General features: G+C 38.3%; 1 protein-coding gene across 6 annotated transcripts in view; it reads left to right on the forward strand.

The window, feature by feature from the left end:
- The window catches only part of TRMT11 (tRNA methyltransferase 11 homolog), a 58,184-nt gene extending 41,236 nt beyond the window's left edge, over nucleotides 1–16,948 (forward strand). For all 6 annotated transcript variants that reach the window (XM_070559353.1, XM_008544733.2, XM_070559352.1 and 3 more), the window contains one exon: nucleotides 16,395–16,948. In XM_070559353.1, the coding sequence (XP_070415454.1) occupies nucleotides 16,395–16,526 (132 nt within the window). In that variant the 3' untranslated portion in view covers nucleotides 16,527–16,948. The remainder of the gene's footprint in view (nucleotides 1–16,394) is intronic.
- Nucleotides 16,949–25,949: the final 9,001 nt, after the last annotated feature.

The raw sequence follows: 25,949 nt of genomic DNA on the forward strand, positions 1-25,949 counted from the left end.
TCTGATAAATACCCAGAAGTAGAATTGCTGGGTCATATGATAGTTATATTTTTAATTTTTTGAGGAATCTCCATATTGTTTCCCGTAGTGGCTGTACTGGTTTACATTCCCACCAACAGTGCACAAGGCACATCCTCACCAACGCTTGGTATCTCTTGTATTTTGATAATAGCCATTCTAACAGGTGTGGGGAGATACGTCGTTGTAATTTTCATTTGCATTTCCCTGATGATTAATGAGGTTCAGACTCTTCATGTGCCTGTTGGGCATCTGTATGTCTTCTTTGGAAAAATATTTATTCAGATCCTCTGCCTGTTTTAAAATCAGAGTGTTTTTTTTTTTTTGCTGTTGAGTTGAGTTCTTTATATATTTTGGAGCCCCTTATCAGATATGATTTGCAGATATTTTTTCCCAGTCAGTAGGTTGCCTTTTCATTTTGTTGATGATTTCCTTTACCATGTAGAAGCTTTTTAGTTTGATGTAGTCACACTTGTTTATTTTTGCTTTTGTTGCCTTGGTTTTTGCTGTCAGATCCAAAAAATCATTGCTAGGACTGATGTCAAGGGGCTTACTGCGTGTGTTTTCTTCTAGGACTTTTATGGTTTCAGGTCTTACATTCAAGTCTTTAATCCGTTTTGAGTTACTTTTTGCATATGGTGTAAGATAGTGTAAGTTTCATTCTTTTGCATGTGGCTGTCCAGTTTTCCTATCACCATTTGTTGAAGAGACTGTCCTTTCCTTGTTTGTATATTCTTGTCTCCTTTGTCATAAATTAATTGACCACATATGGATGGGTTTATTTTTGCGCTCTCCATTGATCTATGTGTCTGTTTTATGCCAATACCGTACTGTTTTGATTACTGTAGCTTTTTAATATAGTTTGGAATGAGGGATTGTGATGCCTCTAACTTTGATCTTCTTTCTCAAGATTGGTTTTGCTATTTGGAGTCTTTTGTGGTTCCATACAAATTTTAGGATTGTATGTTCTATTTCTGTGAAAATTGCCATTGGAATTTTGATAGCAATTGCATTGAAACTACTTTGGACATTTTAACAGTATTAATTCTTCCAATCCATGAGCAGGGAATCTTTCCATTTATTTTTGTCTTCAAATTTCTTTCATCAGTGTTGTATAGTTTTCAGTGTACAATCTTTCACCTCCTTAGTTAAATTTATTCCTAGATATTGTATTCTTTTTGATGCAATTGTAAATGGGATTGTTTTATTAATTTCTCTTTCTGGTAGTTTATTCTTAGTATGTAGAAATGCAACTGACTTTTGTATATTGATTTTGTAACCTGCAACTTTACTGAGTTCGTTTATTCTAACAGTTGTTTGGTGAAGTCGTTAGGGTTTTCTAAGTATCATATCATCTGCAAATAGTGACAGTTTTACTTCTTCCTTTCCAATTTGAATGCCTTTTGTTTCTTCTTCGTGCCTAATTGCTCCAGCTAGGACTTCCAATACTATGTTGAATAAAAAGTGAGAGTGGGCATGCCTTCTTCCTGATCTTATAGGAAAAGCTTTCAGCTTTCACCATTGAGTGTGTTAGCTGTGGGCTTTTCACATATGGCTTTTATTACGTTGAGGTACTTTCCCCTATTCTGACTTTGTTGAGAGTTTTTATCATACATGGATGTTGAAGTTTGTCAAATTCCTTTCTGCATCTATTGAGATGATCATGATTTTTATCCTTTATTTTGTTAATGTGGTGTGTCACTTTGATTGATTTGTGGGTATTGAACCATCCTTGCATCCTTGAGATAAATCTCATTTCATCATGGTGTATGATCTTTTAATGTATTGTTGAATTAAGTTTACCATTATTTTATTGAGGATTTTTAGATCTGTGTTCATCGGAGATATTGACCTGTAATTTTCTTTTCTTGTAGTGTCGTTGTCTGGTTTTGGTATCAGGGTAATGCTAGTAAAGCGTTCTCCTTGTCCTCTGTTTTTCAGAAGAGTTCGAGAACGATTGTTATTAATTCTTCTTCGAGTGTTTGGTAGAATTCACTAGTGAAGCATATGGTCCTGGACTTTTGGTTTTTGGGGGGTTTTTAATTATTCAGTTTCTTTACTGGTAATTGGTCTGTTCAGGTTTCTTCATAGCTCAGTCTTGGAAGGTTGTATGCTTCTAAGTTATCTGTTTCTTCTAGGTTATCCAATTTGTTGACATATAATTGTTTATAGTATTCTTTTATGACCCTTTGTATTTCTGGGGTATCAGTTGTAATGTCTCCTCAGTTGTAATGTCTCCTTTTTCGTTCTGATTTTATTTATTTAAGCCCTCACTTGTTTTCTTAGTCTAGCTAAAGGTTTGTCAACTTTATCTTTTGAAAGAACCAGCTCTTAGTTTCACTGGTCTTTTCTATTGTATTTTTAGTCTCTGTTTCATTTATTTCTGCTCTCATCTTTATTCCCTACCTGCTACTAACTCTGGGCTTCAGCTGTTCTTCTTTTTCTAGTTCCTTGAGGTGTATATTTAGGTTGTTTATTTGATCTCAAATAAAAACGTGTATTAAACACTTGTTAATACATGTATTTATTTTAATACATGTAAAAAACAAATATTACCTACAGATTTTTTAGTTTTAAGTCTTGATATTAGAAAGTAAAGTGAATGACATCAGTGTTCTTTATTTTGTGGGCTCCTTAAGCAGTACTTGCACCGTATAATGGTTATGATGGTTTGAAACACTGTTCAAAAGAATTGGAAAGAGGAATTTATAGAGAAAAGACTAATAATTAATGGAACCACATAATAAAATAGTCATTTCTATTTTGATGTCAAAATTAAGACCCACTGTGGACAATTTCACATTTGCTTTCCCCGAGTTTAATTTAAGAAAGTCTGGTATTTTTTTCCAGACTTATAGTTTTCTCTAAGCAAATTTATTTGATACTAAGAACAAACAATATAGAATGATCTGAGGATGCTTCTGAGAATTTTTCTTCTGCATAAAAATGATAAATAAGGTCACTCACTTTAGATATTTTTAAACCTGTAAATGCAGTGCTAATCTTTGTTTGGTTGCCTTTTATCATTTTAGTTGTGTCCTTTCAAATTGATTTTAAAAAATAAGGGAAAAGCCTAATATCAAGTAATTTTTTGAAACAGTCTTCACTTTATAAAATCACATTTAATCAGTGAGTTTTAACTAATATGGAGTTTACTGTAACTGAAAATACTTTGTCTTATTAAATTAATCATGTTTGGTTTTTAATTAATTACTTCATTTCTACCTTCTGTCTGTATGGAGAGGAATGTATATAATTGCAGCAAGATCCTAGTCCTTTATAATGCAAGTGATGACATGAAATTGTCAAACAGTTCTCGTACGCGTCTAACAAATTATTCTCAGGCTTGTTCAGTGTTGTTGATTTTGGCAATGGAAGACGATTAATTTTAGATTTTTACACTTTTGTATTCTGTGTCTCTTCATTTTTGATTTGTCACTTGTGAGGTTTAACTTTAGTATAACTTTTGGCCCACTTGATACATTGTTACAAAGTGTTCTCCCTCTTTCCCCTTTTAAAATATAAACATAAGTTATAAATGCAAAAAATTGTCTAAAGAATATGGATGTTTCATAAAATTTTGTATTTTTACATTATTGGTTATAGTTTTTAGGCTTGTTGAGCATTAGTAGTAAAGAAGAAAATTCTTGCTAACCATGTGAAAATTATGAAGCTGCCTGATAAGAAGAACCAGTTGTTTGTCATTATTCCCTCTTAATATAGTCTGAAAGCTGAGGAGTGATACTTAACACTTTTCTAAAGCTTTATTCTTTACAAAGCTTTCATGTCCATTTGACCGTATTACTTTGCCCGTTTTAGAGATAAGGAAGTAGCCTAGACCTTGTTCAGTTCACTTCAATGGGAAGTGGCCAAGTTGGGACCAAAACTCTTCTTTGTACTTGAAATTCTGTATCCTTTTTCTACATTATATTATGTCTTTACCAAAAAACACATTTCTACCTGTATGCTGAGATTAAAGGGCAAATATGCTTGAGTGGCATATTATTAGTTTCATTCAAAGATAGGCTTTCCTTATCGCTCATGGGTCCATGGTAGAATGTGATTTGTTTTACTGGATACATTTTTCCTGTTGATACAACATCTAGTTGATGCTGCTGTGTATAGTTGTGGTCACGGCGGTTATTCTAATAAAACATTTTTGTCATATAAAATTCATAGGAAAAAAATGATAATCTCCAGAGTTGTCCAGAGCAGATCAGAGTACAAATGTAATAGTTATGTTTTCAGTGAAAGTTACCTAAAACAATACTCTCTCAACCTTTTCTACCAGAATTCTTGGATAGACAAAAGAGTACCCGAAGTAGCCATTTTCAAGACTTCCTTGAAATCTTTTTTAAACATTCATGCAACTTTTATACTCTGTAGTACTTGTTTAAATATAAACAATTGCACTAAATGGGCCATCATCTGGCCTATTTGTTTTGTGGCTTGTTTACTTGACCTGCTAGGTTAAGCCCTGAAGTATAGGTAAGTGTAATTCTAGATACTATATGGACATTAATTTAGACTAAAGTTAAAATATTGTGTAAATCAGTTGTCATTAGTTTTTATAGCTGGCCAGTATAGTTCAGATGATTTAAAATAGGGAGTATTGGGAGGTCATAGTCTCAGGTGATGAAAGTTAATATAATGTTTTATTTTGGACTGATTGAAAGAGTCCAGTAACATGAAGCTGTTGAATGTTTCATGAGTCAGAATGGAAGGTGGCCAAAATTGAGGGGTTTGACTAAAGGACGGAAAAATTTTGCAGCTATAGAGGGAGAAAGAACCATTAACATTATAACAACGTGTTTTAAATGAGGAAGAGAGAGAAGAGACACTGAGGTCACTTGTTTGAGAAGATGACTCCTGGATGACCTGAAGTGCAAGAGTTAGTCTTTGTGATGAGTAGGTTACATGTTAGAATGATAGTAAAGCAGAGTGACTCATCATGAACTGTGGTGTTTTGCCGAGATAATGCTGTGCCTGATTCTGTTATGCATTATCCTTTCTCAGGATTAATGTTGTCTTTTCTTTGGCAGCTATTTGAATTAAAGGTGGTTCCTTCTGGTTGACCTTTCTTTCTGAAATATTTTGTTTTTTGTCTATCTCTTGCCAGGACGGTGGATATTTTCCTTTTGATTAGAGCTCTGAAATATTAGAGATTAGGTATGAAGTATTTCAATCATATAACATGCCTGGTGGGAAGTAGATTCTACTTCATTTATCAGTGAGAAAAATAAGGCAGGGTGACACTAAGTAAGAATGTGGTAATTGGATATGAACTTAGTCTAGGTCTTAATAGTACAATATGCGTTACCTTCAAAATGTTTGTCTGTGTGAGAGAGACAGAAACGAGAGAGAACATTTTTAACAACTATTTTGCATAGCAAAGAAGGAAATTGCATTGTCTATAAATTATGTTTTAACTTGAGATTCAGTTTGAAAAAGGCTTATAAAGCAGATAGAAGCCTGGTGGTGCTGCATGAATTCAGTTTCAAGGATCACATTGTCTCCTTAGTTCTGAATGAATTGCTTTTGCTATTAGTGGTACTTTTCCTTGAATTTATGTCTTAGAGGGTTTCCATTTGACTTTTTCTTTTATACTTCTACTAAACTAAATGATTTTGCCAAACAAACTGGATTTTCTTTTCGTCTTCTCCACAAAGCCCCCCAGTACATAGTTGTGTATTCTAGTTGTAGGTCCTTCTAGTTCTGCTCTCTGGGACACCACCTCAGCATGGCTTGATGAGCAGTGCTAGGTCCATGTCCAGGATCTGAACCGGTGAAACTCTGGGCCGCAGAGGTGGATTGCACAAACTTAACCACTCGGCCATGGGGCCAGCCCCCAAACTGGGTTTTTTATTAAGTTAATGATGTCAAAATAGTTTTAAATTATTTTTTTCTGGTAAACCAAGAAAAAGCAAAAGTCTGTTCCCTACCAGCTCCAGGAAGGCAAGCATTTTAAGATACCTAGATCCTTTTACTTATGGTATTATTTGGATATGACTCTTATTTGCAGGAAAAAGCAGTTCTCTCAAGGCAGAAAGAGCATCTGTCTTTATGCTCCAACTCTAATGCTCATATTTTTCAAGCTATGACAGTAAAACAGTCTTTAATATACTGATGATATAGAATCTTAGGCAGAGGGCAGTTGCAAAATATAAAGTATGATTTAGAAGTCCAAGGTAAGAATGGTTTAGAGAAATGGGAACTTTATGTGGGGAGTCAGCATAATCCTCTGGAGCTTCTTTTATAATTCTTGAATGACAAATTTTCTACTTTGTATTTTTCTTTATCATATGGTCATTTAACTTAGAATTATCTTTCCAGGGTTTTTTCAAATTCAAATATGAATTTGTATCTTCTTCCCACTCCATGACCCACTAAGAATCCAACCCTGAGATTTTAACATGTATTTTTTTGCCCAAAACATAAGTGTACAATTTAATGAATAATTACCAAGTGAACATCTGTGTAACCGCTGCCAACGTCAATATTAGAGCGTAATGCTGCACCCCAGAAACACCCCCTGCTGGGCTGTTTATGATTGTAAACACCTCCCCCTGCAGGTGGCCGCTAGTCTGACTTTTATGGTCATCGCTTCCTTACTTTCCTTTGTAATATTATCACTATTGAATTCATCCTTCAGGAAAGTAATTTTGCTCGTTCTTGATCTGTTTATAAATGCATGTGTCTCTTTACTAAATTTTTCTTTTAATGGATTATGACAGTTTAAAAAGTCATCTAGAAGATGATTAGTTTCCAAGTTAAAGTGAGAGAGTATGTAAACATGTGCCTGTGCATGTTTTGGTCTGTTTTTCACCCTGTGCTGCTTAGGGTAAGAGTCTTCTTAATTTTATTTAAATATCAGAAATAGTAACTAATAAGTGGTCATTACATTTTTGTCTGGTGTGTTTCCCCTGTGTTTTTTCAATATTTGAAGTAAAGTTTTGAATTTTATCAAGTTACAGATTTTAGTGGAGAGCATGTATTACGTACTTATAGTTCTGTATCATCATGATAGCACGAATATCCATGATGGTCTTTTTACAATTACAAAGAAATTATGTGTTAAGTGCCAGATGACTAAGTTCAGTTGTTAAATGTCACTCACTTTCAAAAGTCTAGATATGAAGGTTTTAATATATATTAAAATGTTTTAATAGACTTTAGGTAACTTAATATCTTGCAGAGTAATGAAATTTTTAAAAAGTACAGATTGTATGTAAATAGCTAATTTAGGGATGAAGATTTCCAACCTCACCTTATTCCCATTAAGAATAATGCTAGAAGTTTCTTTTAAGAGTACTGGATGCCAAACGTTTGACCTGCTTGTCCTTGGTTTGGAGATGGCCTAGTGCTGTTTATAGTTGTGTAACTTTAGCACAAGTGGTTTCTATAGCTGCTGTCCAGTACCAGATGGAGAACAGTGGGGAGCTTTGATAAGGGGAGCAGGATTTTTAAACAAAAGCTGGACATGGGTAATTACCCTGAAGCTGAACTGCGGCCCATTATATTCAGCACTGTCATTTACATTTCATTTCACTCTCTGCTGATTACGAGAAAGAAAAGCTGCCCACTGTTTTCCTCTTCCATCTCTTTGCCTTCTTCCTCTCACCTTACTTTAGAGTATGTCAGCTTTAATCTGTTCCATGGATCCAGAAGTCTTTCCTGACAGAATCAGATGGGCATTGCCAGTTTGGTGGCTTTCACTCTGATGACAGCATCATTGGTTTTCACTTATCATAGAACAAGTTTCATAAGCCATTTGTATTCAAGTGTTTGCAATGAAACTACTGTTTTGTATACACTGCTGTCACTTTGAGAATATCAGTGACTTAAGATTAATACTAGTGAGGTAGGAGAAATCATTATCTCATTATCAGGAACTGTCAGTAAGTAAAAAGACAACTTAAACCTGACCTATAATTAAGATAGGAGCCATTTGGTTTTCTTATGAATGGTTTTCAACTTCATCTCCAAAGTGACACCTTTCTAGGGGGAAATCTCTTGTTTTTAAACAGTAATTTTATAAATTGATCATTATCCTTAGGTATTTTCATCGAAGTTTGCAGGATTATATAAAAGTTGCTCATTTGGCAGTAAAGAGACACTATGAGAGAATTTTGGCTTTAGTCAGAATGTGGATGGGGAATGGTGTGAGAGATGAGGCTGTAGGATTAAGCACTGGGGGGTCCAGTTTGTAGTAGAGGATGGGTTGAGGGCAAGGAAGTTGAGGAAATTCATTCCTGATCACCTCATTTTTTTCTCTGTAAAGAAGGATGTAAGTTTTTTGTTTTGTTTTTTTTGAGGAAGATTAGCCCTGAGCTAACATCTGCCGCCAGTCCTCCTCTTTTTGCTGAGGAAGACTGGCCCTGAGCTAACATCTGTGCCCATCTTCCTCTACTTTATATGTGGGATGCCTACCACACGTGGCTTGCCAAGCGGTGCCGTGTCCGCACCCGGCATCGAACCAGTGAACCGTGGGCCGCCGAGGCGGAATGTGTGGACTTAACCGCTGTACCACTGGGCCGGCCCCCAGGATGTAAGTTTTTGATGAGAGTGAATAAACAAAGATTATGTAAGGTTTGGAGGACAGGTGAAATTTTGGAAAAGGTGCTATGAGAAATGAGAAAGAAAACTATGTCTTTTAATGTTTTCTTACATTCATGTATTTTTCATCTTCTTATATGTTTTCTTTCTCTGACTTGATTACGTGTTCCCTGAGGGGAAAGCCATGGCTTTCATTCTCTCAGGCTGTGTTTATGGGACCATTTGTGTAAGGTGTGGAGGCTACACGGACTAATAAGGCATAGTCCTTATCCTTAGAGAACTTGCACAGTAAGAGAAATAGTCACCCAGCCCATCCCGCATGATGCGTTTGGTCATGTAGTGATCCCTGCAAGGTGCTACATGAAGAGCAGAGAGCACCTACCTGAGGAGGTGGTGCTTGAGTCGAGAGGAAGCCAACATTGTAAGCAAAGGTACAGAATCATGAGAGGGGGTGTGGTGCATTCAGGGAACCCTAGACATGACTGAATACCAAGTATTTGGGTGGGGAAGTGGAAAACCACAGGGAGGCCTAGTGGTGAGGCTCTTTACATCCCAAAGAGTTTCACGTTCATCCTATTGGTGATGGCAAATCCATGAGGGATGTTAGGAGAGTGGCAGAAGTTCAGGTTTTCGGAAGGTCATCTGAGCTTGAATATGCAGGCGAGTTTGAGTTGTGGAAAGATCCCTGTGACACCAATGTGGAGGCTCCTGGCGTGGTCATGTGAGGATGATGAGGCCGTAAACTCATAAAGGTAGAGTTGGAAGTTGTAGAGGAGATAATGGAATTGAGAGTTTTGGTGGAGGTAGACAGGGCAGGACTCGATGACTGATTGGACAGCTGGGGTGAGGGAGACAGGAGTTAAGGTTAGCTTTCAGAAATCTGGCTTGGGGTAACTGAGTGGATGGTAGTTTTCTTGCATGTATTTTTTCCTTCCCCTCGCCCCTTGAAGGACATGGCGTGGTGTTGCTTTCTGGGCTACTGCAGTAGTCTCTGAACAGATTTCCCTGCTTCTGCAATTTCTCCTGCCATTACATTTCGTTTACAGTAGCCAGAGTATCTTTCAGAATGTAAAGAGATAATGAAACTCCCCTCCTTAAAAGTCATCAGTGACTTTCTGTGTAATTTAGAGTGAAATTCAAAATCCTTCACATAAGCTTTAAGCCCAGCCTGATCTACTGTGTTTTCTCTCCGATTTCATTTTGTGCCACATTCCCTTTTGTTTACCAAGCCTTAGCCACTCTTGCCTGCTTTCAATTCCCAGAATGTACTTACCTCTTTCTAGTCTCAGAGTCTCTCACAATGTGTTTCTTCTCTCATGTGTTCCCTAGAATGTTTCTTCTCCTCTCTTTGTCTGAGTAAGTTTAATTCATCCTTGAGGTCTCACATAAGTGTCACTTCTCAAGGGAAGCCTTTCTCATCCATTCTCTTCACCCCATCTGGATGTCTCCTTCCAATCTTAGGGAATCCTTTTCTTCTCAGTGTTGTGTCACAGTTTGTAAGTATATATTTGGGTGTAGATTGTATAATGTCTTTCTGCCACTAGGATATAAACTCTGAATTCACAGACCTTGACTGTTTGGCTCACCACTCGATAAATATTTACGGAATGGATAATAACTGTTCAGTGAATATTTTGGACCTTTCTAGAATAAAACAATCAAATTCAACAGTATTTAAATCATCCCTTTGAAGGAAGAATAGGAACAGTTAGATATGGCTAGCTGAAAATTTTCTTTTTGAAAATGCACTGAATTTCATCATTACCCTGGCATCACTCTTCAAAAATCAGTGTTACCAAAACATTTTAATCTCATGATGCCTAAGCCTCTTTTCTCATGAGAAGCAAACCAAAAAAGCAGTTGAATCGCCTTACTCTGGAAAATCATAACACCCTCCCTCTATTTGAGGAGATGATAACAAAGAATGGCAAATTTCTGAGAGAAGGAAGAAATTGGAAGGATAGTTTTACCCAAGTGGAGTTCTCGATGACAAATCTTTAGTTCCTTTAAAGTCTGAGCAGTTCATGACACTCAGTTTGAGAAACACTGTTACATATACGTATTGTGACGGTGCAATCCAGTGTCATTCGTTCCATTTAGAGTGTTTCAAATCTTACTACAGAATGCACAGTTTTGTTTCTTTTCTTGAGAGTTTGTTCCCCTTTAGATTAATATTTATTAAAAATTATAAGTGGCTGAAGTACTTTCCTTTTAATGTCTTTTTTATTCTTTTTGATGCTCTATGTTTGATCCAGAGTTGTAAAAATAATTAAGGATTAACTTGAATAAGGTCTAGTTTATGTACTTTTTCTAGAGAATAATTTGCAATTTTAGTTTGGACATTGTTGACAGTGATACACTTGAGAATCACCAAGGTGAATATGTATTTGTATATTTCCACATCGTTCTTTAAAACATGAAATAGTGTGAATAAATGCTAGTCTTCCCTGAAGGAAAGTGGCCGTCCTGGTCATGTTGATGCTCTGTGACTCTAGACGTTTACAACAGTCGGGACTCACAAACAGTGAGGGAAACAGCGTTGCTGACTGTCAGATGTCTGGTCAGCTCTGTTTTAAAACTGTCTCTATCAAGAAGGATTTATCTGCTTCAGCCAGCAGAGGGCAGTGTACACATAAAAGTACACCTCCACTTGTAAGGCTTCCTTTGGTTTCTTTGGCAAGTGTGTTAAAATTCCTCGAGTGGTTTATGTTTAGAATTAGCAGTACTGATAGGACAGGAAATTGGCTGGGTGGGACAGTGGTTAAAGGGATTCTGTCTAAAAGTTCAGATCTGAAATATGTGCTACCATAGCGTGGCTTTTTAGTGAGGAATGTCCTCTAAATGTCAAACTCCATTTTGAACGACCCACTATCTACTGTGTGGGAAGTTAACTCTTTAACCAATGTTTTGATGTAATTTCTACTAAAGAAAAAGTGTGATGTTAAAAGCATGAGCTTTGAAATCCGATCTAGGCTACACTTCTGGCAATGCTACTTATTAGCTGTGTGACCTGTGGCAGATTATTTAAACTTGCTCAGTCTCCTTTTCCTTATCTGCAAATTTAGATAATAATCTGCTGTGAAAAGATGCAGAAAATTAAATACTTGGCTTATGTAAAACACATAGTTGTTGATATATCTTAGTGCTTTCTTGAATCAGAACTTGTGTATTTCTTGTCATAGTTACACACTGTTTGTCTTACAAGGTTACGTGATAGATCTGAAAGCTGTATATTTCCATTATGTGACCATCTGTAGCTAGCATAAATTTTCCTACAGAAACTCTTAATTTCTGGTTATAAAAAATGGTAATAAACAGTAGACAGTGTAATCATCAATCTTCATACTTTTTCAGATCTCCTTAACTACTACCATGCTCCAAAATTTAACCAGTAGTTATGAAATTTGGGAAAGGTGTTCTGTAATCTTTCATTGCCATAGTTTTCTCTCTTGACACTTCCTCATTCTTTGTGTGTTTTTATTTTCCATGAAGTATTTCTTGCTTACTGAAGATTGACAGAACTCAGGTTTTATGATACATAGATGATGTCATGACTGATAGTGATAGATTTGGAAGTGTTAGAGACACGAGCGCTCAAACACTGGAGCAAGTCTGAGTTAATGAGGGACATCTAGGATTGTGTTGCTCGAGGATACTCTTCTCCTTTTAAGTAAACACTTTGGCCTTTGAGATACTGAGTTGAAAAAAAATCTGCAGATATTCTTGGTTAAGATGGGCAGGGAATGTGAACAGAAGAGTCATGAAAAGGTGATGAAAAATATGTAGGGTTGCATATCATCATCTCAAGTGTAAGCCTTGATAAACTAAACTAAAGATAGTATGAAAGAAAGAAAAGAAAAAAACAGCGAGTTTGCGTTATTCTTCAGCATCGAGGTAACATAAATTCGGAATGCTGCAAATAGTATATTTCATATGGACTAGGGTGTATTTTAAATGTGTGTTGTTCATAGGAGATGATATTTACATGTATGATATACATGTGATGATATGTGGTAGACCATAGATATACTGAATGTCTTATGTGGAACATTTTATGAACCATGGCTTTTTCAGTTAGATGAAATGGTAGCCACGGTCCCTGGAGTGTCTGGCTTTCCCTGGAGAAGGACTTAGGCTGCTAGGTCATGGAAAGGCCCTTGCCGGATCCCTAGTACACAGGGGATTTGGAGCTTTTGGGTTCTCGAAGAGTTTTTGTTATGAGTGTCTTTATTTCACAATCAGGGGGCAATCAGTCTTGTAGAAGGAGCCATTCCATCATAGGATCCAAACACATACCACACATTGATTCTTCTCTACTCCCTGGGAGATAAAGAACATAGGAGTTTTCTCTTTTCCCCAGAGATTGCATTTCTAAGGGTAATAGTCTTTCCCAGCTTTTCCAGTAGCACATATTTCTCTGCGGCTGGGTCCCTGTAGCACTGAACATGTGGTCTGTTAGGGCTTATTTTGCTTTTACTTTATTCTGAGGGAATCTTGAGGTCTGAACTATTCAGATAGAGGATGTCATAGGTAGTACATAGTTTCTTGATAACCGTGCATTAGCATAGGTTTTAATCATTACTTTTGAGTTTTCCAGGCTTCTGCTGTTCATTCCATCTCTGACTCTGATCTTTATATTCTCTGTTCTTTATCACCAATTTGCCCTATTTATATCATTCAGGTCAAAGACAAGCGATTTTGCTAAGCTCTGTCTGATCTGTGAAGAAGGCTGTCTTCCCTTGTGCTTTGGCCTTTGTCTGCTGCTTCCTCTGGGGAGCCACATGATCAGCAGCTTAGGTGGGCTGGGCACAACTGCGCCCCAGTCCGTCTCAGCGCCCTCGCTGTCCCACAATGCCTCTGCCTTCTGGAAGCACATTTCTGTCCTGTCTTACCCTCCTCACCACTGCAGCTCTAGAATATTCCGTGAAGTAGTCCACAGTGCATTCAACGTAGGGGTGATCTTGCATGGCCTAGAGGACTCCCAGGGAGAAGAGAGGACAGAGGGCAGAGCTGGAAAGGACCTTGTTGCCTGACAGTGTTCTGATCCCTCTTGTACAAGAGAGGAAAGTGAGAGGACATTCAGCAAACTGAATCCAACTCCCACACACGAAGAGAAAAGCCTCAGAATTGGGGGAAGTTTGAACCCATTTGGACTTTAGCCAGGAACGTTGGCATATTAGGTTTGCATTTGAATAAGTTGAGTTGGGTCTCATTATGGAGAACAGACTGGAGAGGGAGCCATTGAAGGCAGGGCAACTGGCCATGTAGAAAAAAACAAGGCGAGATAAGGAAGGTATAAGTTATAGTACCGGAGTTACAGGTGAAGAGGAAAAATGGATTTGAGATATTTAGGATGCAGAATCTAAGATTTTAGGACTGACTAAATGTGAGATGAAAAGGGAGCGGTCTTTGACCAAGATTGCTGATTTTGATGACTGGGTGGAGAATGATGCAAAGAGCTGTGAGGAGAAGTAAAGTGGCAGGAGAGACGTCAGCATCTGGACAAGCTTTACAGTATAGCCAAGACAAGGCATTTCTGTGAGGATGAAGCTAGTATAGTTCAGAAAGTGGAGATGTTTTCTAGTGATCTTATTTGATATAAGGGCAGAATTTAGGGCCCTTGGAGGAGTAGATGGTGGCATGTCCCTTCCTTTTGTATGACTCTTCAGTCAGACTTTTGATAGTTGAAATGCACAAGCTAAGGTTAAATGCTGGAACATTGCTCTGTGTTGCTGCTGTCTCAGGTACAGTCCTGAGCTGTGGACCAGACTGGAGACTTCCTCAGGTCGACTGTGCTCCTAGGGTTATAAAATCCCTCAGGCATCCCCGTGGCTCCTTCAGTCTCCTCCCGGTATGAAAATTTTGTGTTGTTGAAATAATCCTCTTAGTTCCTAGAACTAAGCTAGTAGTACTGCTGATCCAGTCTCTTCCTTTCTGGGTAGGCAGTGCAGCTATCAAAGCCTTCGTCCATCACCTGTTTATTCAGAGGTTCTGCTTCTTGAGTTGGGGAAAAAGTTAGCTCTTTTGGAGGAAACCTCATTCTCTTGTAGGTTATAGTCTCTGGGGTCGATAGACGTGTGTTCAATTCCTGGCTCTGTCACTTAGCAGTATTATCTTGGGTCTGAGCTCTTAACTCATCTGTGAATGGGGATAATAGTGTACTTTTCTCTTAGAGCTGAGTTTATATTAGATAGAGCATATAAGGCATTTAGTGTAGTTTTGGGCCCATAATAAATACCTAGTAAATATTATCTTTCATTTGGTATTCTTTAATTGTATACCTACAGGTTGACTAGATAAAATTTATCTTTTATCTTTCGGGGATTCCATGGCCTGAAGTTAGTAACCATTGGCATGTTTTCATGTGCTTGCAGGAATTTGGAGCTGTAACATAGTTAGTGCCATAAAACTTAAGTAGCCACCTTTTTTTTTGATGAATCAGGAAATCTGGATATGTTTAATAATTTATTTTTTGTGTAATTTTTTTTTTAAGATTCTGTGACAAAATCGTTTCTGAATAAACAAATCACCCAATATAATTTTATTTTGGCTAAACCTGGGCTTTTATTAATGTTAGATACGAGAGAAAGGATGAAGATAGTCATCTCGTACAGAAATAAGGAAAAAATATAAAAATATCTTGAGGATTGTTATATTCCAGATGTATTTGTAGATATCATTTTGATACTGAAACCAGGATTAAAAATTAGGTTTCATATTTTCTAATTGTGTTTCTATACCTATTCTCAAAATCACATTAATCTGCGTGCAATTGAATATGAATTTGCAGAAGTACATGGGAAATGATATTTCCTTCTTTTTTTTCACAGATTGGCACCTGAGCTAACAACTGTTGCCAGTCTTTTTTTTTTCCCTGCTTTTTCTCCCCAAGTTCCCCCAGTACATAGTTGTATATTTTAGTTGTGGGTCCTTCTAGTTGTGGCATGTGTGACCCCGCCTCAGCGTGGCCTGATGAGTGGTGCCATGTCTGCACCCAGGATCCGAATCAGCAAAACCTTGGGCCACCAAAGCAGAGCACACCAACTTAACCACTCGGCCACGGGGCTGGCCCCGAGATTTATTTCTAATTAGATTTTTTTCCACGGTTTGAGATGGCTAGTGAAATTGGGTGAGAAGCTGATATTGTGGTGTTTTCTGTTAGTCTTCTTATCCCTCAGTTGTCTAAGCTGAAATAGGACATTCTAACTGAGATGGATATTTCCAGTGTGCATATGTCAGTCTGAGCTCTAGTCCTTACCTGGCACTGGAATCTAAACATGTGGAAATCACTTGTTTAGCCCATATCTTCATCTATTGTGGTTACTTTTACTTAAAGTTGCCAGGAATCATTTATTTCATTAACTGAAGGGAGGTATACACCTAAACAGTTTTATTTATCTGTATGACATCATACAAATGCAATAATTTGTTGTTACACACCTTGGAGTAGAAGCTTCCCTTGTTTGATAGTTCTTATAGTCACAGATGATTGTGGTTCGTGCTGAACTGGGAGTCAGAAGGTGCCTGTGCTTGTCTCCGCTTGTCTTGCCTGGGATGATTCTCTTTGTCATCTCTGACTCTCTGTTTTCCCAGTAAAAGTATTGTCCTCTCTGTGCAGAAAGGATCAAAGGAGATGAAGTAGGTGGATACCCAAGCATGATACAGACATAAAGTGGTGGTACATTTCTAATTCAGGTGAAAAAGAAAAACACACATGCACCAGAGTGAGATTTTGCTTCAAGTAAATGACCACTTTGGTTGCAAGCTAGCTGAAGAAATAACTCAAATGTCGTTATTTTCTGTATTTTCCAACCAACCAGAACCGGGACCAGTCTTCACATCTGCCAAACGATCACTCTCTGCTATACCAAGGCCATAACTCCTTCCGGGAGAAATATTTCAGTGGGGTGACCAAAAGAATTGCCAAGGAAGAAAAATCTAGCCAGGAGTGAAAATTAAGATTTTGACAATGGAGAAAGAATAAAGATTTGATAGAAAAGACATCTGGATGTGAACTTTTAAGTATGATCCGGAAAACATGTACTGTTTTAAGTGATTTTATGTAACAAAATAAATGCTACAAAGTAAATTGAATAATTCTTGTAACATTAGCTTTTTTTATACACTATTTTGTTGTATGTGGTCTTTTGAACCTTATTTAATTTATATTTGTACTTTTAAGTATTATGGCAATTGAAAACAGTTATATTTTTGGTAACTAATTTACAAAGGGAACTAATAATGACTTTTTAAACAGGTATCTGCTGGGCATCTTATAGGCAGTCAGTAGTGATTGAGAATTTATTCACTGGATAGATTTAATTTGGTTTTTGATTGTAATTGATTTAATAAAGCTTACTGAGGATTCCTAAAATTGTGTGGTGTTCAGTGCTTTCCAGGGGGGATGTGATGAAGGAAATGAATTTTTATTTATAAAATCCGGACAAGAAAGTAATAACAGTGATAATGGTAATGATGAGAAAGGCTAAGACCTGACAACCTTGAAAGATTCCAAGCTTCTTGAGGCCTGCCCACATCTGAAGCTCGTCTGTACCTTGGATTGGCTCCTGCATTCCTAAACCTTGACTGTCGGTCCAGTTAACTACCCACAATTTTTGGGTTAGAAAGTAACTGATAGTTAACAGCAGTAACAACAACACAAATCCTTGATGGTTCGCTAATGGTATTAAGCCTAATCAGAGCTCTTTGAAATAGAAGCTGTATTTTTCTTGAAGGAGAAACTTTGCTGAGTCCACATTGTGTCCATCATGAAAATATCTTGTTTGAAAACCACTATACCCATTAATTCAGGATGCTAATAGCTTTCTTGCTTTCAGTGGTCAAATGTACCTCAGCAGGGTGGCAGTAAATGAATCCTCTCCCTTTAACCAGAGCTTATTTTTATTTATGTTATTATTATTGTAATGTTACTGCTGGCTTTTATGGACTGACAGTTTGAACGTGCATGGCCTACGACCTCCAAAAAAACAGTGCTGCCCAAGCAGAGAGAGAGAGCAGGCCGTCCACTTAGTTCTCTCCTGTCCTGCAGCTCTGAGTTTCAGCAGTGGATCTCAGACATTTTAGTGATTGTTTTATTTGGGTTTCTGAATGTGATTTGTGGTACACTGGGGAAAATCTAAAAGTCTTCAAGGGTGATTTATTTTCAATATTTCTGTTATAAACCATCTTATTTAAAATATTTTGAGCTTATATGGGGGGTGAGTTTGAAACTTTGTAGCTGACTAAATTTGGAATATGAGATTTTAGCCTTGCCCCATTTTTTGGTTGTCACCAAAATTAGTCCAAATAGTTCTGGAAACATTGCAACATTAATTTTAGTCACTTTGTCCTTAAAAATTATCCAACATTTAAACAGATATTTCAGATTATTTCTTATTACCACTAATTGAGGTCTTCTGGTCATTAATTCTTCTTCATTATTGTGAGGCTTATTTTCATATGTATCAGTAAGTTCAGTCTCCCATTCTTGAAATGTCTCTTGGCTCAGAATGAAGTCATGTAGTTATTATAAAGTTGATACTCAGAAGTGAAAAAGAAACCTGGTCACTTTCAACCAATTTTTTTTTAAACTTTTTATTAAGATTATGATAGTTTACAACCTTGTGAAATTTCAGTTGTACATTATTGTTAGTCATGTTGTAGGTGCACCACTTCACCCTTTCTGCCCTCCTTCCACCCCGCCTTTCTCCTGGTAACCACCAATCAGTTCTCTTTGTCTATATGTTTAACTTCCACCCATGAGTGGAGTCATACAGAGTTTGTCGTTCTCTATCTGGCTTATTTCGCTTAACATAGTACCCTCAAGGTCCATCCGTGTTGTTGTGAATGGGACGATTTTATCCTTTTTTATGGCTGAGTAGTATTCCATTGGATATATATACCATATCTTTATCCAATCATCGGTTGATGGGCACTTAGGTTGCTTCCACGTCTTGGCTATTGTAAATAATGCTGCAATGAACATAGGGGTGCATGGGACTTTTGGAATTGCTGATTTCAAGTTCTTTGGATAGATACTCAGTAGTAGGATGGCTGGGTCGTATGGTATTTCTATTTTTAATTTTTTGAGAAATCTCCATACTGTTTTCCATAGTGGCTGCACTGGTTTGCATTCCCACCAACAGTGTATGAGGGTTCCTTTTTCTCTCCAACATTTGTCACTTTTTGTTTTGGTTATTTTTGCCTTTCTAACAGGTGTAAGGGGATATCTTAGTATAGTTTTGATTTGCATTTCCCTAATGATTAGTGATGATGAGCATCTTTTCATGTGCCTATTGGCCATCCATATATCTTCTTTGGAGAAATGTCTGTTCATGTCCCCTGCCCAACTTTCAAACAATTTTGATTTTAGAATGGAGGTTTCAAGTCCTCTTATTCTACAAAGAGAGACTTTATTTTCTGGCATCAGGATCTTATTCCTTTCTTCCAAGTTACAGCAGATCATTTCCAGGAGTGCTTCAGTTTTATATGTATTCCTCCTGCGCTTATCAGCAGGAATATCACCCAGCAAAATGCATGCCTTTTGGATAGTCCTGGAGTATGAATTTACAGTATAATCTGTGAGTGAACCCTAGGTGGTCTGTGGGCTGGCCTATTAAATGTTTATAATATGACGAAATCTATAATTTTGTTTCTGGCATATATTAAATACCCATAAAATCCAGACGGTTACCTTCCTGGTGTTTCATCAGAAGTACCCTCCTACCTATCCGTCCGGGTGGGCATGTTTTGCTGCGATAGCTGGGAGGGAATCGTGGAGTAGGTGGTCTTTGGTGTGTTTAGCCAAAGTGGCCAGCAGATTTAAAAAAGCTTAAAATCTGCTACAAATTTCTCAGCCACTTCCTGCCCAGGGTGACCCAGGTTTGGGCCAGCTCACCACTAACTTCCTTATGACTAATTCTTTAAATACAAAGATTGAGTAATAGAACATTTTCAAACCGTTTAAACTCTGGGAGGTAGGTCTGTGTTACCACTGTTTCCTTGTGGAGGAAACTCACTTAAAATTTGAGATTCCCTATATATTTAAGAAGAGTGGTGATTACAACAACTGAAAAGAACCTTATTTCAAGTTTGGTAAGGAAAAGTAGAGTAAGAGTTAATATATTGGATCTATTGTAGTGAATGTGTTTATATTATTGGAAGAAAAATATGCTTTTAAAAAGTTTGAGACATAGAAACAGCTTTTGAGGTAATATCTTTTATTACTCTTAGAATTAAAGAAGTAGAGATTTGATTTTTTTATCATCAGGCAAGTAGATGTTAAGATCATGTTATCTAGATGCCAGTATAAGCAAATCTGGCTCTTGACTCAAAGGCCTTAGTTGTTTTGGGGTAGAAGAACTGCTGACATACTGTTCTCAAAGTATTGTCAAGTGTTGCTAATCCAAAGAGATATGGAATAAAACATAATGTTTATGTGTCGAAAATTGAAGGTGACGTCTTTTGGGGAAATGATCTTCTTTGTATATTTTAATAAATCTCCCTTGAAAAAGCACAGTGCAACTAAGCTGATGTTAATGGTTCTAACAGAAAAAAAAAATCCTGTGTAGATAAAGCAGAGCATAAATAAATAAATTCATTAATGGAGCGTAGGGGTGGAAATGGAGGTGAGCGTTGCTGAGAAAATTGAAGAATTTATTGTTGAGGCCGGCTCCGTGGCTGAGTGGTTAAGTTTGTGCCCTCCGCTTCGGCTGCCCAGGGTTTCGCTAGTTCCGATCTTGGGCGCAGACATGGCACCACTCATCAGGCTGTGCTGAGGTGACATCCCACATAGCACGACCAGAGACACTCACAACTAGGATATACAACTGTCTACTGGGGGGCTTTGGGGAGAAGAAGAAGAAAAGAAAAAGATTGGCAACAGATATTAACTCAGGTCCAATCTTTAAAAAAACTTTGTTGATTTTCCTGTTTGACCAAAAGGGAATAAATTTTACCAGAATAAGGACCTTGGCTCCCTTTGGAAGAGTATGGTTTTGTTCCGTTATGAAGTTATTTAGAAAACTAAACACTTGTAAGAATTTTTTTTCTTAGAAGGATTGTATTCATAGATTAAGCGAAGTCTACTTTCATTTCCAACTCACTCCCATTTTTGTCAGATATTTATCAAGTAATGTGGTTTGTAATCCAAACAAAAAAAAAGTGCCTCAATCCAGAACATACACATGGCCACAATAACACTAGACTGATGGTGTTTGTACTTTATGAAAACATTGAGATCTTCTCTAAAACAGAGTGGTTGGAGAACATAAGGTCTAGAGTGTAAAGAGTTGTAATGGAATGATAAACATATCTGTGATTCTATCTAGCCATAGAGTCATAGAGACAGCACATTCCTGTCTATCCTTTGGGGTGAAAAGCTTACTAGAGAACTTGACCCTATTCTCTTAACAGAGGTCTGCCTCAGGATGCTCAGAATTTTCATTGTTCGGGATAAGCAAATTGACATTTAGACATAACTTGAGGCCAACCTGGAATTTGGCTCTTATCCCTTCCTTCCTAAGCTGTTGTAGACAGGCTCCTAGGGGGTTGGAGGCTAAATTGTCATGGCAATCTCTTAAGAAGCCTGGGTCCTGGAACAAAATGGGGCTTAATAGATGAATGTTAGCATAAGCCAGCTTCACTTTGTGTAACTGCTAGCCCTATTTCATGGGATAGTAGGATGTGCTTAGTATATTTTGTTCTGGAATTTGAATGTTCTTTCTAGGATAATCATACTGCAGTGATGCCAAACTGAACTGTCTAAAAAGGAATCTGCTTTGACCTCTGTGACTTTAAAATCTCTCCTTTAATCAAGGCTTCCTGACTCTCTCCTGAGGGCTTATCAGAAGAACTCTGTTTGTCTAACATCCAGCAGTGAAGATTAGCTGGGCTTATGTGTGAAGTTAGTCAAATTAAAAAAAAAAAAAAAGGTTGAGAAAATTAAAATTGAAAATGTAAATGGTACTTGAGTTGGACTTTGATGGCTTGCCCAAGTATTTTATCTAATGTGTTGTAGGTTTGTGAAGTGGATCAAGATGGTCAGAGTGGTATTGGTGAGCTTTGGAAATCTGGAAAAGCTCCTTTGTATTTGTTTATTGTTTATAATCATGGACTCGAGTATCTCATCAGAAGTCTGAGTGTTTCCAGCACAAACAATAAAACTTTTTTTTCCTACATTGTTTCATTTTTCTATACTTTATATCTGTTGGGAGATAATTCTCCATAAATGTCTTGCATTTCTGTGTATTGTTCTAAGGAGACGTGGACCCTCTGCATCCTAGACTGTCTTTTTTGGGGATGTGTTAGCACCTTTGAAAGATAGAGTATCTCCACCATCCTTGTCCCCTACCCCTTCTGAAAAGCAGTTATTAGCAAACTGCTGGGATCTTGTCAAAACTGAACACCTGAGCTATCCAACCTGCTACTTCTATTGTGGAGTGGATCAAACAGACTTGTGACCTCCAAGATGAGAAGGGCCCAACAAGCCTCACGTGTCAGATGGAATTGGTGTATTCAAGAATGCAGCTGGCTTAGCCCCAGTAGTGCCATGAAAAAGTGGTAGCTATCCATTTGGGGAAAACTTTACCCCCCATTCCACTACCTGAAACAAAGGCAGTGACTCAATAGCATTCTTGATTCATAAAGGCTACATTTAGGGGGTTTAAAAATACATTTAGGTTGCCATTTAGGAGATTCCTCTAAATACCTGCTGCCTCTTTCATTGATGGATTGGCTAAACTGAAGCCCAGCGGTGTTCAGTGGGCTGCTATGGCCGCTCCATCTCAGCGCCAGATATGCAGAACCGAAAATGGATGTGGTTGGCCTGGTCAATGGGCAGCACTCAAAGCCATTCTCATAGTTCCAGCCAGTACCCTCCTTGCTGAGCCTTGTTATATTTTTACTGAGTCTTATGCTGTTGCTATGACCTATGGTTTGGTCTGTCACTTGGAAAACTACAGACTGGCAGATTAAAGACACCCTTCCTTAGGGGCTGCAAACAGTGGAAGCAGGTTGTGACTGCTGACTGAACTGTGTGGGTCTTTCTCAGATGAGACCACCTAGATAGAGTAAAGCTGTTGGTTGGGCTGGCACCACCCAGATTGCCATCATTGTTGCCTTGATCCATCATTGTCCCAGACATGGCCGCACATCCACCATTATAGGTAGGACACAAAGTAAAGCACCATATTTCTGATGCAGAGCCGCCATTTGATGCTAGACTTGTGATTTCTGCCAAAAATTGACCTGGTTGCCTTGTGGTGAAGGAGACCACATTGCATGGAGTGTTGTCCCGCCTGCTTCTGGCAGATTGATTACTTCAGATCTTTGCACCCACTCTCAGAGCTATTGGTTGTGCGTCACTGCTGTTGACACTTTCTCAGGTTACAGTGTTGCTGTTCCAATCCGATCAGTTGACTCCAGCCACACCACTTTGGCCCATGAAACTAATCTGTGCCACGTGTTTGGCTTTCTGGACCATTTGGTATAACAATGGTATAACAATGATATTATAACCTTTATTGCAAAAGCCACTCAACCGTGGGCTGATAGTCAAGGTATTTGATAGACTTTCCATGCTCCCTACCATCCACAGGCAACTGGAATTTTTGAGCTTTGGAAATTTTCTCTACATTTACTCCATGTTTTCTCTGGCAGTCCTTTACCAAGCCTTCTCAGAAAGGCTCAGGTCATTGCTTCAAAGTTAGCTCTGAATAGTATACTGTTTTGTCCTTTGTCACACACCTAAGTCTTTTGATGGTTGGGTTTCAACTCAGAGACAATTGGTGATGAATATCGTGAGTCTCAGGCTGGGAAGATTTTCCAAAACCAGCAGCAAAGAGGGAGCTATGACAATCCGGTCCAAAAGGACTCCCCTAGGTGGTATGCTTTATTATTGAGGTTGGAGCAGGAAAATCAATATTCCAGCTGATTTATTGTCTTTAATTTTCTTCTTCTGTTTACATTTTCCTCTAGATCCCCAAAAATGTTAAAATAAAACCACACTTTCTGTTTTATTTTGGTGGTAACTGCTGTTCCCTTTAGAAGTTATGCTGCTCTACTTTTCTTGTTACACACGTTCTAAGGCTTGCCTGCTGGTGATTGGTTGATGCAAAGGCATAGAAAGAGCGTGATGTGTAGGGAACTGCATGCAGTTCAGAATCACTGAAGTGTGAAGTGTAAACTGGGGATCAATAAAGTAAGGCTAGAGAGTGTGGCAGGCCGGACAGCTTTCTACCCCCTCCCCCCGCCCTGAGGGAGGAAGGGAGCTACCTTAGGATTTTCAGTGGGAAGGTGATATTATCAGACTGGGTCTGACTGTTACTCTGGTGATAGTGGTTTGGAATGGAGGGAGAGAGACTGGAAGCTGGAATCTTGTCAGAAGGTTGATGCAGTCATCCAGGTTAGAGATGTAAGGATCACAACTAAAGCAGTGGTGGTAGGGTTGATTGGAGAATATTTAGAAGATTGAATGAGCAGGTCCTGGTAATTAATTGGATACAGAACGAGGAGTAAGGGATGATGTCCAGGGTTCCGATTGAGTGACTGGGTGGACAGCATGACACAAATGGGAATAGAAAATGGTGGAAAGAGGATGTGTTTAGGTTTGGACATCCTGAACATGAGGAGCCTATGGCACAGGCATGGAGAACTGCACAGCAGACTGTTGAGTATGCAAAACCAAAGCTGGACAAAGATTGCATATGTGAGGAGCAGAAGGTCCCTGAGTGGGACAAATAACCACTGAGTTAAGATACACTGTACAGCTCAAAGATTCGTCATGTCGTATTTTTCCATATGTGTTTAGCAAAGCAAATTGACACAACGCAATGGGAATTCCAAGTTTATTACAAGAAATTTATACTGAATTACTAATAAGATGAAATTATTCCATTGCACTCCTTGAAGTTGCGGAGGACGACACTGGCTTTGGGGTGCTGTGCTTCTGCCTGAACTGGATGGGTGGATGTACTCCATTTGTTGTATAAGTTAGTGCTACATCATAGAGTTAGGACGTAAAGAAACTGACAAGTTTTTGTTAGTTGCCTCTAAGAAAAACCTGCTAAAGAAACACACAGGCCACCACTCTGAACTCATCCTTTAAAATTAAAAATACTTCCCCTCCCTTTCTCTTATTTAAGTAACTACATAATAGCTTTTAGGCAGCAGTATAAAAATTACAAAGTAGGCCAGAATATGGGGAAAATTTTAACTAAACTGGGGGCTTCATTTGTTTTTTCATTTATTTTTTAATTTTTTATCTATTTATTTTTTGGTGAGGAAGATTGGCCCTGAGCTAACATCTTTTGCCAATCTTCCTCTTTTTTGCTTGAGGAAGATTGGCCCTGAGCTAACATCTGTGCCAATCTTCCTCTACTTTGTATGTGGGATGCCGCTACAGCACGGCTTGATGAGCGATGTGTAAGTCCATACTGGGCCTCCGAACCCGTGAACCCCAGGCCACTGAAGCGGAGCACGCAAACCCAACCACTATACCACCGGGCCGGCTCCTGTTTTTTCATTTATTAAAAAATGTTGGACCAAAAAATCCCAATTTCCCCTACCCCCTTTTTATGTATCCCTATGCATTTGGCAGAGTTTATGACAAAATCTCTTCCCAGCTGTGGACCAGCCAAAAGCCTTTTCTGAAGCTCCTACTAATTTGGGTTAAACTGACTGGTTGAAAGCTTCACACAGAAATTCTGCCAAGAAATGTCATAAGGTCCTTTGACATTTAATTCTACAAACAATCTTATCTTTTGGAGCAAAATAAACGAATAAAAATTTGTTTTGATTTTGCTTTTGTGAGCTTGTTTTCTTTCGTAGTTTTGGAGAAACAGATCAAGAACCTGAAAACAATAGAACTTTGTTTTTGCCTCCTTTCTGAACCCAAAGAGAGGAACTTTCAGGATGCTAAGTGGATTCCTAAGGAAAAAAGAACAAGAGTGGTGCTGTGTAGTTAGTAAAGCGTCTGGGGGAAGACATGACACGTTTCTACTAGCTGTGAAGTGGTCCAGAAGACTCAGTCCTGCAGCAGGTGATGCCACCTCGTGTGTCAGAACCCAGGGCTAGACCTTGAAGCCTGTCAAGTTGACCTCTGTGTACTTCGTTGGCATCCTCAACAATGAGAAAGACACAGCCCCTGTCTTCAATGAGCTTATAGTCCCAGGGCTAGCGATGGTGGTAAACAAAAAGGTAAGTAGTCTGTTAATATAGTGGTCCATCTTTCCAGAAAGTAAGCCCAGGGTGAGCGTAAGAGGAGCACTTAACCACTTCTAACTGTGGTAGGGTATATTAACCCTGCCTTTCTGATATTTTGAGACTTGACAGCTTGGTGACCCTGGAGAGACTGCTCCTCCCAGGGTCAGCCAATT

The sequence above is a fragment of the Equus przewalskii genome, chromosome 9 (genome assembly GCF_037783145.1).
Source record: "Equus przewalskii isolate Varuska chromosome 9, EquPr2, whole genome shotgun sequence".
Classification (NCBI taxonomy): Eukaryota; Metazoa; Chordata; class Mammalia; order Perissodactyla; family Equidae; genus Equus; species Equus przewalskii.